Source organism: Cotesia glomerata, linkage group LG5 (genome assembly GCF_020080835.1).
Source record: "Cotesia glomerata isolate CgM1 linkage group LG5, MPM_Cglom_v2.3, whole genome shotgun sequence".
NCBI classification, from domain to species: Eukaryota; Metazoa; Arthropoda; class Insecta; order Hymenoptera; family Braconidae; genus Cotesia; species Cotesia glomerata.
In genome coordinates, this window is record NC_058162.1 from 6,071,587 (window position 1) to 6,089,241 (window position 17,655).

Sequence of the window (17,655 nt, forward strand, 5' to 3'; positions counted from 1 at the left end):
ATTACACTCAAGAACTTTCTACGCAGAATAGAAGAATAATAATTTTCCGTGTCATTTTACTCGTAGATACATATATAATACACGCGTTATCTGTTGTCAGGATCGCTTACATTAACAAAGTGAATATGTTTTTAAAATATTTTAGTTAAAACCTTTCACTTTTCTTATATCGGACCAGACGCTTGACACGGAAGTAATGTGTGCTGGTGATGTTAGATAAAATCGAGAATTAATGAACCATAATTTACAGTGTTTACCGTTTTAAATGAAAGTTTTGAGAAGACTAGCTCAATAATACCTCGCTTTTAGAGACTTGAATATCAAATACATATGCATAAGTCCACTTGTTTTGACGCTAGACCACACGACTAATGTTTAGGATTTTTATTTCAAGTGAAATATTGGATCAATTTTATTTCATCACGGCTGTTGGTGATCTCCGAGTCGAGATTCAGCATGTCGAATTTTTCGCGGCTTTGAAGGTCCTTTTTTTTATTGAATTATTGATCCCGTGAATTGAATACATTTTTAGTGCGAATTTTTAATGGATCAAATCATTTGAAAATTGGAAGAACTAAAAAAAATGTACTCATTTAAAGTTTCAAAATTTTTTTTTAACTTTTAAAAGATTATTTTTAAAATTCCGTCAAATGTAAAAAAAAAAAACAAAATGGTAATCTTGTTTTTCTGATTGTATAAATTTTTAAAAGAATGTCAAAAAATTTTTCTTAAAAAAATCAGCGACATTTTTAAAAAAGCATAAAGTTAATATTTTGAAAGTTAGAGTCAAAAATATAAAACGTATAATTCTTATAAATGAATCTTGATGATCATAAATTTTATTTTCGCTCTTATTAGAGTACTTACTATTAAAAAGAGCATTCAACTCTGCACAAATTAATTATCTAATAAAATTTTCTTAATTAAATAAATGATAATTATTTCCCCACATAAGTCAATTTATTCCCATCAAATACAATGCATTTTCGGAATCAACAAAGATCAGAATCAAGACCTCGACCTTCCTGTACTGTCACTGGCTAACAAACTAATAAAAAACAACAAATATATTTAAAAGAGAAAACAATTGTTTTCTCTCATTTAAAGTTAAGCCTCTGTCTATTGTTGTCAGTTTACTATCCCTTTGGTGACTATTTCCCAGTTTATTTTCGCAACTTAGCTACTATAGGTGAGAAAGTAAAATGCACATATATAACACAAAAATATCTATAAAGACAGTTGATGTGCAGTCTCGTGAAAATTCTTATCGTTTTTATACCAAATGTTATATCGAATCGTTAAATGGAAACGATGTCCGTGGTTAGCTGTATAAATTTTATAATATATAGATATATTTACCTGTAAAGTTTATGGTCCGGAGATAAATCGAAAGCGAATGATCGCAGGGCGTGAAATAATAAAACGTCTACTATTATTACTATTATTAGCATTAGTTTGCGGCATAGTACGCATAAAAGTATACAGCGAGATGTGAAGGTGATAAATGTTATGATTATTATTATAATATACGTTCCTTTGATCGCTCATCATCTATCAGTACATCAACAGTTTCCAGTCTTTTTTTTTATTGGACGATTTATGCGGGAACTCACGCATGTTACCATTCTTATTTCCGGGTATTCGCTTTATTTATTACGCAAAAATATACACTACGTGCAATTATATGCACCGATGTTATATTAGCTCGGTATTGCGATATAATACATACACGGCATATATGGAGATAGATGAGTATGAATTCGCGTATTTTATTGTACAAGTTTAATAAAAACTTTCTGAGTACATTCTTGAATTTTACTTGTAATTTTTTTTTTTTTTTTTTTTTTTTTTTTTTTTTAAATGAAAAGTAAACAAGAGCTGAGAAAAATGAGGTATAATTAAAAAAATTTATAATGAATTTTAAAAAGTAAGATGCTGATAAGTTTTCCAAGTCAATACTTAAGTCGGAATCAATTTCGCAGGATGCCGAGAGTAGGAGAGATTAAAAAAAATCTAAATAAGACCCGCGCCTCGCGAAACAAATAAAGAAATAAGTTAGCGATGGGAATAAGTGAGAAGTGAAGTTAAAAGTATAAATTAAGTCTAGTGAGTTTCCTTTGAACACTTTAGCGCGACTGTTTAATTAACGAATTACCGTTCGTTAGGAAAATTTTACTCGCCCTTATTTTTAATTCTGGCATCCGCATCCGCCGGCGACTTATCAGCCAAATCTTATTAATTATTCTATTTTAAACTGTTACATTCAATTCAACTAAATGTTTACCTGCCTTATTAATTTACCTACGAAAATTTCATTAGTAGTTTGTTGTATAGTTTTTGGATGAGTCTTAAGTAGTTATTATACGAAAATTTGATAAAAGCTTAGTATTCACGAAAAGAACAAGATGACACTGGATATCATCCCAGATTATACTGAATGACAAAAAATTTCACGCAGTATAATCTGGATTTTTCTAGCTATTATCTGAAATTTTTCTTCACCACAGATATCACTGAGTATAATCTGGGATGATATCCAGTGTCATCTTGTTCTTTAATAAATGGCCTTCGAGTTTAATGATGATGTGTCGTTTGAGGACCGTTAATTTTTTTTTTTAATTGGACTCGATTTCTATGCGGCAAATCACAAGTTATAAAAACTGGTTTTAAAATTGATAGAAAACAAAATGATTTTTAATTTAAAGATTAAAAATCAAATTAGATGTTATTATTATTCTATGATTAACTCAGGTTTTAAATTTATTTGATAGAATGAAATTTTAGAAGAATAATATATATTCAATTGACATATTATTTCTCAATTAATTAATTCTCAGAAATTTTTCTATTTTGCCGCTAAATTTTTCAAACATTTTTTTGCAAGTTTTTGGATCTTAGATAAATAAATAATAATAATAATAATAATAAACTGTAGTTAGCTTCACAGTGATCGAGTTGAGAAGTTTTTTACGAAATAAAAAATAACATCTGCAGATAAACCCGAACAAAGGAAGGTGCGTGATAAGCAGGATAATTGCCCTGTTGTCAGTTTTAAAATCGGTGTTTTTAACACGTTGCTGACATGCAAACAAATATACAAGATAAATATGCACATAAATATACTAAAAAAGTATGAAATTATACGTATGTTTATTGTGATCATGTTCATCACAATAAGTCTAATGAAACATCTAGATTATGCAAAAAAATATAACATGACCGTGAGAAGCTAAGCAATCACGTATTATTATTTTATTATTAATTTTATTAATTTTTCAGAAAGTGAAACTACCACGCTCCAATTCAGCACTACGCACCCGAAGGTCTTCCCTTTCAATTTGCATGCGTCACATGATATATAATACAAACTACTATACTCATTATCTATTACTCATTACTTTTATTACCAAGATTCACTTTTATACCTGCCAAACAATACCCAGAGGTCGAGAGTTCGCGCCCGGTCGCCTGCACATTAAAAGTTTTTATAAAAAATAAAAATTTTTTATGCAAGTAAATTTTTTCTTATTAATTTTACTGGGTGGATGAAAACAAAAATATGATGAGCACGACTGAAAGAGTGGGAGCGAATGTAAACGTCCTTTCATTTCCTCTCCTTCCTCGGCCTCGCTACCTCGAAACCTACTCCTTGGTTTCCTCAATACAACAGGTAATGTAAAGTCCAATGTATATATTTATATACACACATATGCAGCAAACATACAAGTACAAAGCGACCGAGAAAGGCCCACGCTCGGTTCGAGACACATGAGACTACTAAGGCCTCGTATTCTCGTCAAAGACTTCAGTTTCCGCATCGACTTCACACTCGCTAAATCAATCAGTGCTTTGTTCAGTGTTTCGACGACTACACATCTTCCATAATTATTATTATTATTATTATTATTATAATTAAAGTTATAATTATAACAATAGCGATAAATCAATAATTGTAACAAGAAATAGAGTTATACATTAAAACAAGTGTTTTCGTTAAAAACAAGTTCCATTTTATTGAAAAGTTTTATTGAATGTGAATAAAGCAGAGTGATTTTTAAAAATAAAAATTAGTGATGACTCACAAATATTTTTTAGCGTTTTTTTTGCTAGTGGGTGAGTACATTTTCCGGAGGATAATATAATTATAAATGATAAATTATTTTTAGGGAGTCGATAGTGTAGTCAAAGAGACTGATGGAGTGTTGCTACTGTGAAATATTTATAGGATGACGATTACGAGTTTAAACGGAATCGATCATTCGATGAAATTGTCGGGGGGTGATAATGCGAGAGAAGTACTACGCGGATGAAAACCCGGATAGCTGATATATATGGAGGGGATGGAAATAGTGGTAGAGGTAGAGATAGATCAGGAGGAGGATGAGGAACACGGGGATTACGCGTGTTCGGGGTGCGTCCATGCTTGTGCGATTTAATCCACATCGACGGTAATCCCGAGCGGTGGTGGGTTATAATCATTTCCAATGGGACACAGAGAGACACAGAGATGATGGTCCCCGCTTTGGAAAATTATTCACTTATTACGGGGGTGTATATACTCAATAAATTCATCCAATGGTGATTGATACTTTTTCGGGCCTTTTTTGTTTGCCGAAATTACTTTTTTGGAGGTTCTAAGTTTTAATTTAAAAAACAAGGAGGAAATTTAACTAGAGTTTTGGAAATTATTGGGTGGAAAGTTAGAAAAAAAATTTATTTAATTTTGTATAAAATTTTTACTTTGAATTTTATCTTGCTGTAATTAAAAATCAATTAAGAATTTCTTATACAATTTATTTTTTTATTAAGTTGCAATAAAAATTTTAGAGAAATAAAAATAATTATTCTGAAATTCTGTTTTGATAAGACGAAATTTCTAGGCTCAAAATAAGCCATTAAATTTCTTGATTTTCGAGGCCATGGACTTTCACTGGAATTTTTACCTTATAATCTGACTCAAATAAAAAATCAAGATAATTTTAATTGAAAAGAAAGTTGTCACTAATTTTAGGGAAATTTATTTTGTCGTTAAAATTTTAATATAACCCAAAATTAGAAAATCTGTTAGATTCAAATAATATAATACAAGGCGTATTAATAAATAAAAAAAAAATTTCTCCACATGTAAACCGAGAATTCCCATCGACAATGTTTGTTAGTCCCCGTAGATATCGCTGACCTGCACGTGGTTGTTCTGCAGAATGAGCACCACCAGGGAAATCAACCGTAGTCTTAGTTTTTATTTGCATAAAATGATAGGTCTCAGACAATATGACAGACCACTGTGATTTTAATTCAAACTTTTATGTAAATTTTTGTCTATATAAATCTAAATTATTTCATGATTTTTTTTGTGATTAATAAAACAATATAAATATAAATAAATTTGTAGAATAAATTGTTTTTTAGGCGCGCAGTAGCCCTATCGGATCCGGCCCTTGCTTACCAAAGCATTGGACCGGGTTCGAGTCCTGCGTACACCAATGAATATTTTTAATATTTAAGTGTATTATTCTGCTCATCCCAAAAAAATAAAACGAGTTCCAATCTCAAAAGTTTACCCCCTACCGTAGTCGCTCATGACTTTAGTAGTTTATGCGACTTTAAACAAATTAAAAAAAAAAAAAAAAAAACAAAAAAAAAATTGTTTTATAATTCACAAAAAAAAAAAATTATTGACAAAAAAATATTTAAAAAGACAATAATTATTTTTTTATCAATTTTTTTGGGTAAAAATTTTTGTTTTTTATCAAAATTAAAAAATTTGCAATAAAAAGAAAGAAACTAAAAATCGGAAGTCACGTTGGTCATTAAATTCCTATATTATATATTATTATATCAAACACATATATACGATTATATGGTCTGTGCACAACAAAACATACAAGACGTATTAAAGTTCTTACCATGTGTTGGAATGTAGCATGTAGCCGTGAGGACATAAAACGCGAAACGTTATCGCTGAGTCGACTTTTCTGGCAGCAAAAGCTTTTTCTTAGCAATACTACCCAGTTTCCTCGTCATTTTTGTGCCTGACTCAAATAAAACTTGGTGATTGTTCTCAAGTTGTATACAAAGAGTAGCTCAGTTTATAAATTTTATTTAACTTTTAACTCACTGGCTTTTTACCTTACCGTGACTCGAAAAATTTTGATGGATTTATTTAAAAAATAAAAAAAAAATGACAATCAGTCAATAGAAAATTAAAAAAAAATGGTGAGTGGTGAATCGGAGATAAACTAGCATTGTAACAAAGGGAATAGATAACAAAAATGGGAAAAAAAAAAATTTACTGGGGCTGTTAAGTGAGGGTGAGAATAGAGGCAAGTGTACAAACAGATTTGTTCGATTCTAACCACGTTCACGTCTACACTCAGCTCTATCTTTGCACTTTGTATATGTCTGTAAATATATTTATTTATATTTTTATTTTTTTTAATTTTGCGATATTCTCCTGGTACCTGGCGAAACTGCGACACATCCGGCGAGTGTGTTATGTGTGTGTGTAATTGTTAGACGGGGGTAGTTTTATTGGAGATGCTGAGAGGAGCGTAGATATAGAGGGGACTTGATGCATCGACGGTTTGCGTGTATGGTACATACCTGATCACCATAAAAATTTATGTACCGCCGACGCATCACCCGGGTAAATTGTATTACCGGGAGGAGAGTGCTGGAGCTGCTGCGGGTCCTGCCAGTTTTAAATTCTCTACTTGTGTGTACTGATTTTTATTATTCGTTCCAAGTCACTGGGAAATCCTTTTGATACTGCGGTTTACTTTTTTAGTTACTTATTTAATTTACGGGTTTACAGTTTTTTTTTAATTATGACATAGATTTTTAGTTACAGTTAAGAAACTTTTCATTCGCGTGTTTTATCAAAGAATTGTTAGAAAAATAAGTAAATAGTAAAAGATTTTCAAATTGTTGTACAGAGTTATTTTTATTTTATTTTATTTTAATTTATTGCATTAAGAGTAAATGTACTTCTTTCAGCAAGGGATGCTCATGGCATTACATAAAATTAATCAATAGAAAAATAATACTTAGAATAAATTTACACAGAAAAAAAAATGTTCTTGGATTTAAGGATGATTTAAGGAAATTTTAATTTATTCAAGAATTTTTCGTCCTGATTCAAGACAATTACCCTCTTCAAAATTATATTCTTGATTCAAGGATTTTTCTCTTGAATCAAGTTTTTTTTCAGCGTAGTAAACATTGAAAACCAGTAAGAGAATTTAAGAGAGATATTAGGCAGGAGTTGTACAGAATTAAAATGATAATTTTTGACGTTTAAATTTGTAATTTTAGCATTTAAAGAGGTACTGTGCAAAATCACTTTTCTTACAATATTCTTCAATTTTTGAATACGCGTACTTTTAAGTGTCCTCTTATCTATACGAATAAATTTTTTTTAATAGTCCTTGCGGTGCTAATTTTCGAAATATTAGCAATTAAAAATCGTACATTTAACATGTATTTCCTATCCTGACCGTAGTTAGAGTGAACATTTTATTGAATAACAACCATACTTTTCTTAGGATTTTTTTGAAAAACTGGGAATATTTAATTGAAGTTATAACAAGTATTTTTTTATCAAAAATAACACAAAAATGAGCGGTATTCATTTTTTTATAAGAAATATTTGAAGTTAGTGACTTTCGATATTTTACGTGAGTGGAAGTAAGTGAGCGATAGTCTGTAAAGAGAGGCAGCACTAGTGCGTGAAAAAGAAACCAATAGCCATAACTTATTGGTGTCTTTTTCTTGACGCAATACCTCCTTAAATGATTAATATTTTTAATCTAATTTAAAGAGATAAATTTTAATAATTGTACACTAAAAAAAAAATCGATTGAAGAAAAAAATTCTGTTTTTGAAAAAATTTATAAGTTAAGTTTTTTCAGTGTACTATTGCTTATAAGCAATAATTTTTTACTATATAAAATTTTTTCGATAAAAATCTTAAATTTTTCTAATTTTTCAAAACCTCTTAGATGTACAAAAAATCAATTATATCCTGTTTGTATCAATGAAATTGTATAAACTATTACTAATCACCCTGACATAATACAAATCAGTAAATTATCATTATAATAACATCGAGTACATAATTAAATGATATAATTCAAATTAAATCATTATTCCGGTAGTAATTAAGATAATTTTGAGGAAGTAGAGAATTCTATAACCCAGAGAATAAAAACTAGCATAATGATAGCAAGTGAGAGGTGGAGTAATTAATTTATCTTTATCCCCGAGAACAGAAAATACAACGAAGAACAGAACATGCTATTTTATTCAATTATTTACTGTCTAAACTTTCTCATAAATAAATTTATTCTACCTTGAGTCGAGTTGTGTCGTTTCAGGTGATCTTAGCACAACACAAAGTGACGTTAGCTTGTGTATCAACAAGAGATTTCTGATGATTCTGTTAAATTACGTATCTTATTTTGCACGTGCTCGTCACGTAACATTTCCACACAAATAATCTACGGATCCTTTTTATCCTTATATATAAATATAAATATATATGTATTTGTACGGATGTGTTTTAATGGCGGCGGTGGTAGTGGTGAGTTAATATGATGAGGGTTGATATTATGATGACAAAGTGGATCCAGGAGGCGAATGAGAGCGAGAGAGCTGGCGAAAGGAATCAAAGCACGTGCGGTTTTAACTCGGGTACTCGTGTCGCATCGGTATCTCGGGTCGTGGGGCATCAAGTCGCTCTAGATTGTCCAAATAGAAGTGAGATATCTAGTTCGGAGTCTGGAGTCTGCTATGCAGAGCTACGCGGAGCAGAGGACAAGTGAAGGATGCAAGTTTAGCTAGAGAGAGAGAGAGATTAGATAGAGTTGAAGTGAGCACGTAACGACAACTGGAGACCAAGGTAATAAGCAGAACGCATGGTCGTATAATAACGTATTCCCTGATCGCAAACCGACTAAACCAACTGGTGCCCGCTATCCACAATCTGCCCACAAACTATCCTCGTAATTATTTTGTACTTGATTTCATGATGATGATTGCATGTGATGTACTGGATTTCTGGATTTGACAATAGACTGGCGGGTTTAATCTTTTTTAATCGTTACATTACGGCTTTTGTTGGTGTATAGGTCTTTGGATAATTGCCGGGATTTTTACGATACTTGCGGTACTCTGTTTGGTTGCTGGCCAGATTTAAAGATCCATGATTTATGAACATTTTTTATAATAGAAATTAAAATTAATTGATATTTGTTATAATAAAAGAAAAATTTTTTATCGAAAATAATGTTAATTTTAACCCGTAGTGGTCATTATGGTTCTAGATGCACTGATAAAAGGATTTGTTTATAGTTAAAAATATTTGTTAATATTTAACAAATCATTTATTAGAGACCACTTTTTAGTCCTTAACAAATATTTCTTAGTATTTAAAAAGATTTATTAATATTTAATAAATGAATATCAGATTTATTAAATACAAACAAATCATTTTAAATACTAAGAAATATTTGTTTGATACTAAAAAATGGTCTCTAATAAATGATTTGTTAACTATTAACAAATATTTTTTTAATACAAATAAATCCTTCTATCAGTGTGACCCGAGGCAATTTTTGAGTTGCTCTTGCTTCAAAGATATCATTTAAAATGTTATCTGTGGTACCATCTATTATTGTTTGAAGATTTTTTGAGATTCATGGAAATTTACTATTTCAATTGCACAAATTAATATATTTTTTGAAAAACTCGACATGACACCACTTTTTTTTCAAAGTATGTGATATTCGGAGTAGAACCCCGGAGGTCATTTCATTTATCTTAAAAAATGAAATTTTTATGAAGTTTTTAGTAAAAAAAAGTCAAATTTTTCGAAATTTGACTTTCTCGCATTTTTTTTTTTATAATTAAACAATTAAAAAAAAATTTTAAAACGATTGAGTTATTTAACGGAAGTGTTAAGAATTACTCTTATATATGGCTCGAGTAAAAATATTGAAAAGAACGCAAGTAGCAACAATTTTTTCCGTGTACAGGGTTAACTAGACCCAGTATGACCACTACGGGTTAATTTAAAAGGAATTTTGTTGAATTTATAATTAAGTTTTTTGGTTTTGGATTAAAAATTTCTCGAATTAAGTCAAAGTTTCTTGAGCCAAGAAAATTTCTTCTTGCTCCAAAATAACTTTTGTTTTCCTTAATATTTTCTTGACGCAAGAAATTTGTTTTTTGTGTGCAGAAAAATTTTTGAAATTTTTTTCCGAATTTATTACATTTCAATATAAAAATTTTTCTTGATTAAAAACAAATAAATTTTTCAAAATCAATTTCTTATTCAGTAAAAATTTTTAATTAAATACTTTTTCAATTTTAAAATAAAAATTTTATTAGAAAATATTAAAAATCTAAAAAATTATCAACTAAAAAACAAATTATTAAGCAAAATAATTCTTGAATTGTAATTTTTTTTCCTAATTTAAAAAATCAATGTTTGTCAAAAAAAATCTTCACTTCTATAAAAAAAAATTTATTTCTATGCAAATTATAATTTAGAAGAATAATTTAAGCAAAATTAATATTAAAAATAATAAAATAAATTTTCCCATGACTCTCAACGAGTAGGTCGAGTTAACGACATATCCGACGGTGGAAATATTGCGTATGAAACACGCGGAGCGTAAATATAAAAAATAAAAAAAAAATTATTACTAACCACTCAATACTTAACAATCTGTATTTACCACACTCGGTACGTATTTACTGTGTTTTTTAATTGATAATTACTATCGTATCGTATCGCGACATATGATTACTCGAACCACTATTATTATCAATATTAGTTAGTATACATTTACGCTAAGTGATTGGTTAAATGCAATTACATCGGATGATATAAAAATAAAAAACTCAATAAATGATTGCCCGTGCATGAAAAGTACTATTGCGTAAACTAAATTTAAAATGAGAAACATAACCACCGATATATAATGTATAATTAAAAGTGTAAATCCCTTTAGAATGATTAGTAATTAACATTCAATTAAATGGAACAAAAATGGGTGAAAGGACAAATAATAGAATCAGAGGTCTCGCGTTGATAATCTCTAGCCGGTAACAGCCAAGAGATAGCAACTGGATTTATGCATTTGATATAATCGAGCTGTGCATTCGGTAAATTCGCACGTGCGATCCATAAAATGAATTTGTGTACCGCGGATTGCTAATTAGGTATGAGCGGATGAGTGAACGATTGGCTGCAGGGTACAGTAAGCGCAATGGTGGAGTCTAGGGTTGTTTTCCGTTCCAAGAGAGTTTATACTCACTCGGCATCTTTCTCACTGATATTCTGTGCGAGTTATCTATATTTCTGCCTAAATATTAATGCTAGTGCAAAAAGATAAAATTATAATTATAACAATCACGGTGTTCGATAATTCCTATCTGGTAAGATTCAATGTATTTATCGTACGCCTGATGTATGATAGGAATTTCGACTATTTACCGATTTGGATTCTACTAAAACAAACAAAATAAATTCTTTAGAATTTTTTTCATTTTAAATCTAAATTTTATGAAGAAAATTTTTTTAGAAAAATTTTATTAAGTTTTTGATAAATTTATTTAATCAATTAATCATTCACTCTAAATTGATTTATTAAAGACCAACTACTTAATTAATAATTGATTATTTAATGATCTTCAATTAAGTGTCAATCTGCTATTAAAAGTTCAGTCAATTACATTAATAAAAATTAATTGAACACTAGTTAGTTTTTGTTTCTAAATAGAAAAATGATTATTGCCCAAATTAAGCAAGTAAAAAAATTTTTATCTCAACTTGTAAGGTAAAAGCCCCAATATATGATCATGTACCAGTATATGATCACTCCATGTATTAGTACACAGAAAAAATAATTTACTTGAATCAAGTAAATAATTTTGAAGAATTTCATCTTCTTGATTTGAATAGAAAAATTCTTAAACTAAGAAATTCTTCTGGGTTTAAGTAAATTTTACTTGATTCAAGAATTTTTGGTTTTGATTCAAGACACTGAAATTCTTTAAAATTATTTTCTTGGTTTAAGAATTTTTCTTTTGATTCAAGTTAATTTTTTTTTCTGTGTATATCTATATTCACAAATATAGGTATACAAATACATGGAGTGATCATATACTGGTACATGATCATATATTGGGGCTTTTACCTTAGATCTTTCTTTTAATTTGTAGAATTATTTTTTTTTAGTCTTGAAGTTAGTCAAAGGTCGAAACTCGCAAAAAACGGGCCACGATTCATTATTGGTTAAAATTTAGGCACGCGCGTAGCGCGCTATTCAAATTCCTAGTATTAAATTAATTTTGGTTCCATGAAAAATTTTTGTGAAATTATATTTTTGTTGTAAAAAAATTTTTGTGCCGCATATATTCTTGACTGCAAAATTTTCACTGCGTAATTATAGCATGAGAAATGATTACCGATAAAAAAAGATATAGAACCAATTAAAAAAATTAATTTATCTAATAAGTAAAGGTTAAAAAATAATCTATGCATAAAATAAATTAAAAAAAAAAATTCATTGCGATAATAAAAAATAAAGACTAAATTACTGACTCAGACCTTTACATCATAGACACATTATGAAATAACATCCTGAAGAAATAAACATTTAGCGATGAAATTGACTCGAGAATTATAAATTCAAGTGGCCTGAACCCTCACTCGTATATATTTTAGCCACAAGCCGTGGTGATGTCCGTCGCTGTCCATCTCTCTGTCTCATGGTCTTTCACTTTGACCTAACCGAGGTAAATTTACACATACATACATATATAATAACGTTGTGACCACCCGGTTCTCGGCTGTCCCCAAAATGACTCGCTTTATGACACGTGATATCCTTCAGCCAAAATATTATACCCCTCGACGACAACCAATCCTCTTTATCCTCTTCCTCCAGCTTCCAACCCCTTCCTTCTCTCGTCTCCGACTCTTCAATATAATTTTAGTTTTTGTTCCATTGGATATTATATTTAAATCTCGCGACGACTTTTATTTACTCGCGTCAATCCAAGATCTATACCCTCGAGAAAAATGCTCTATTCTGAACTCCTTTTATTTCTTCCTTCCCCCCTCTGCACCTACTCTTCCGTGTTTTTTACTCGGAAAACATTTAACGTGTTTCCTCAAAGAGGAAGCTCCTCTAGCACTAGCGGGCTTCGTTCAAGGATCAAAGAGGATAAACGCGCACCGAGAACGAGAAAACAATTTTCGATAACATAAAAGATAAAAGTAACAAATAAAGTATACATAGATATACATGCACTCGAGTAGATAAACAAATAAATATATAACAAAATGGCTTGTTTAATTTTTAGTTCTTGTCTTCTGTAAAATAATTTCTTTTTAAAAAAAATTACTGTAAAAAATTCGGCGTTTCATTTCAAAATCTGTGAAGGCTTTTGCTCTTATTTTTATTTCTTTTGTTTGCATTTATTTTTGGTCTTTATTATATTCCTGTATTTACACATTGCCCGGGAGTCATTTTATTTTTGTATGACCTTTTGACAGAGATGATAAAACGAGGGAGATAAAAAAATTTAATAAATATAAAGTAATAATCATGTGCACAATTCAAGAGACTTCTGCTTTCAATATTATATTGAAAGTAACTTTGATGCTGGGTATAGTGAAAAATTATTAAAAGTCCTAAAAATAAAAAATAAAATAGACATTTTTTTTTTTTTTTTTTTTTTTTTTTTTTTTTTTCAAGTAAATAAAGCACAGTAGAGTCGGGTGATATTAAATGTCAAATGAAAGAGGTAATCTCTTTTATCAATGACTAAACTCGAGAAACAAGCGAATGAAAATTAATAATACCGGCAATACTGAAACGTAATAATATATAGTAAAAACTTCAACATATGAGACAAATTATTAACTATTAAAAATTTTTTTAAATGTTTAAATTTTTGGACAGAAATTTTGAATTTAACTCATGAGAAAAAGTTTTGAACTAAAAAAATTAATAATTAAATTTTGAAGTTATTTTTCTTGAATTAAGTAGATTTTTTTTAGTAAATTGTAATTTAAAATCCAGCAATCCCTTTTATCAGAAGGTATAATTATCACGGATGGCTGGTAGCGAGGTCCTGAACTGTCCTCTCAGTGTCCTGGGTGTCCAATGTCCAGTCGGTCGTGTTTACTACATAGTAATACCCATACCCAGCGGAGCAGGAGCAGCATTGGACGTCAATCGTATGTCCGGTCTATCAACGTTAGTCCAACCTCATTTAACCGGCTGTCCACGGGACATTAAGCTCAACTCAACGTTTGGTTTCCGTTTATTATCTCACTGAGTAGAGGCTCTACAAGTTGACCGCGCTCGACTCACACCAACTCGTCACTCCTACAACCGAGCATGCCTCGCTTTTGTTCATGTAAAAGACAGGCTTGTAATTGATTTATTGTGAGATAAATTGCTGTTTGAACCCATCCGATTATTATATAATCATTATTTATTATTAACCCCTTTTTTATTTAAATTCTCAGATCTTTTTAATCAACAGACTTTGCTTTACTTGAAAAAATAATAAATACGAACCGCAATTTTTAATTCTACCCACAAAGAATTTATCTGCGCTTTTAAGATTAAGATGAGCTTGCGGGCTCAATTTATAGCTAGTTTTTTAGATAGAATTTTTTTTTCTTTCTTTTGAATTGGTTTGTATTATTTTTTAATTAATAAATAATGTTAATAATTAAAATTTTTATGAATAATAAATAAATTGATTAATAAATCTTTTCTACAAAAAAAAAAATTTTTTTTTTAATAATTGTTGCAAAAGAAACTTTTAATAAAAAAAAATTTTTTTTAATAAAATAAAATTAATTTAAATTAAAATGATAAAATTTTTAAAAAATTATTTTTTTGGTTCAATAATTTTTTTCTTGAATCAAGTTAATTTTTTTCTAATAAAGAAGAACGAGCTCTGAAGTTGAAGTGAGCAGAAGCGAGTAAAGGCGAGCGAGATAAAATACATAAAAGCTGTTTTGGGTTTTAGTTTACTCGGGTGACAATATAGCGTAGTACCGAGTAAAGCAGCAAGGGTGAAAAGGGTGGAAAGGGTGGTGGGCTGAGAGTTTACAGAGGCGAGGGACTGTAAAGTGGTAACCACAGTGTTTGGTACGGCGTACGGTTTGCAACGGGGGCCATCGGGAACAGATTGCAACTCTCTACCCGTGCTAACCATCCCCGAGTAGTTTCTGGCTCACGCTGGGTATAGTGTGGGAGTTTCAAGCCACACCAAACCTCTGCTCTGTCGGTGGATAGGAATGAGCCCTCTCTCTCGTGCTCTGTTCCTCTTGCGCGGCCTCAATTCCCCGTACCGTGATCACCCTCTGCCTCTATTTCTATCCAGTTGTTTCAAATCCCGCGTCGTTTACGTACACGTAGTCGGCCTACTCTTTGGCCCCACGTGCCGCCGAGTCCCGGCACCGCCCGGCCACACGTCTGACAACCGCCGTCTCTTGCACTACCCCGGCACCGCAGCCAAACGACCCGGATGCCTTGTTCCAGGTACGATAAATACCTGCCGGCCTGACAGTCAAGTCGCTCCCATTAACAGGTGTTGGAGCACGCAATTAACTCGCATCCCAACTAACTAACCTACAGCAAACCTTTCACACCGTCTTACTGAGTCGCTCCAGAATTTAAACTTACATTCTATTGCTCAGCTGTCTTATACTTGCACTTGCTAAGTACTTAACGCTCTCTCGTTACAATTATTTTTTTCTTATTTAGTTTTGAAATTTATTATTATTTTATTAGTAAGTTTTTTTCAAAAAAAAATTTTGAATAATAGCTTCATTTGATTCATCAGAGGCGGGCAATAGCCTAGTCGGCTCGATCCCGGCACGCACCACTATTTTTCAGTGATTATAAATCCGAGCAAAAAACAGTTTCACTGTAAAAAAAAATCGCGCCAAGTCCACGTTCATAAGACTATTAAGAAAAAAAAATTTTATTTTTTTACAAAAAGATATAAAATAAAAAATTAAAAAATCCAAGATACCGATATGGTTGTATATGATTTTCGGAAATTAAAAAAAATTTTTTTGTAAATTTATTTACAAAATATTTCACTTTTTATGAAATTCCTAAAATCTATCTACTAGGACTTTTAAAAAAAATTAAAGTACACAATCATGCACACCATGACTCAAGAAACTTTGACTTCATCCAAGAAATTTTCAACCTTTTTTAATATTTTCTTGAACCAAGAAAATTTACACTCCAGTCAAGAATTTTTTTTTTCAGTGTAGTTACGAGCTATAAATAAAAGAACTTTTAGCTTAATGATTTTTTGATATTTTTAATCTCAATATAAAACTGTAATACCAGAAAACATCTCTTACACTGAGAAAAAAAAATACTTTTACTCAATTAACAATTTTTTGGTTCAAGGAACTCGCTGACGATCAAATATTCTATTATTATTATTAATTATTAATTTCTAAAGAGAGAACATCAATATTTAATCTTTGGATAATAGATAAACAAAAGAATAGCTTTATTTAAATTATGTAAAAATTATTTCAATCAATTTAACAATTTCTTGAGCTAAGAATATATATTCTTGAAAATTTTCAAGAACATAAATTCTTGTTTCAAAAAAATTTTCTTAATAAAAGTATTTTTTTTTCTCAGTGTAATTATAATGTAAAATTTAATGCAAAAAAATGTATTGCCATATTTGGACGGCTGATTAAATATAAATAAATTTTATAAATTTATTAGTCTATTTTATGACTTAATTGCATATAAAAAAAAACCATTAATGTAATAATACTGCTTTAGATAAAAATGTTTATAATCAATAAAATTATCTTTCAAGTTCCTATAAGTGAATATAAATTAAATTACAAAAACATAATTCCATAAAATTCCGGTTATTTTTGGGCATGACCCAGTTTAAAAATTTTATTATCAACATTTTCACTTATTTTAATTACACTTACTGACATCAATTCTAGGTAATTAAAAATAATCATAAACTTTTCCCCAAAAAAATCTCCTAAAAATAAATCGATAAATTCGAATTTATTGTTTTTATAAAATTTTTTGTACTTTCGGCATTGCGGGTTTATTTGCAGTCCGAGGACAGAAAATGGCCAGTAGGAAAAAACTCCCTGGGGGCAGCACACAATCAAGAGCTCAGTAATGCAATGAATGAAATACGTCTGGTAATGTGTTTCCGTAACACGTCCGTCTTATTTTATTTTATCCTGGCGAATTTCGCTGGTCCTGGAGCTAACCAGAAGCAGAAAGAGCAGACTTGACTGAAACTCAGACAGAGCTTGTGTATCTCCTTCAGTGGCTCTTGCTGGAACGAGGGAGAATAAGAACGTGGTCTGGTGTTTTATTTTGTGTAGAAGCGAAGGGAAGATGAAGCCGTGGCGACAACGCGTCGACAGCCAAACTTGATACAGAGTGTGTCGGAAATGGAATAAATGAAAGTGGAAGACATGACGGAATAAGCAAGAGCCGAGAGACAGAAGACGAAACAGAGACTAGACCAGAAGAGGAAAAGAGCCGAGAGATCGCGCTCGTAACTGCAGCTGGGTAAAATCGACGGACAGACGAACGAGAAACGGTC

The 17,655-nt window shown here is 30.5% G+C and overlaps 2 protein-coding genes across 2 annotated transcripts in view; one reads left to right on the forward strand and one right to left on the reverse strand.

Annotated features, from left to right (window-relative positions):
* Positions 1–17,655, reverse strand: part of LOC123264780 (RING finger protein 17) — a 136,282-nt gene that overhangs the window by 94,429 nt on the left and 24,198 nt on the right. The window lies entirely within an intron of this gene.
* Positions 4,059–17,655, forward strand: part of LOC123264796 — a 34,642-nt gene continuing 21,045 nt past the window's right edge. The window contains exon 1 of the mRNA XM_044728285.1: positions 4,059–4,113. Coding sequence (XP_044584220.1) covers positions 4,074–4,113 — 40 coding nt within the window. The 5' untranslated portion in view covers positions 4,059–4,073. The remainder of the gene's footprint in view (positions 4,114–17,655) is intronic.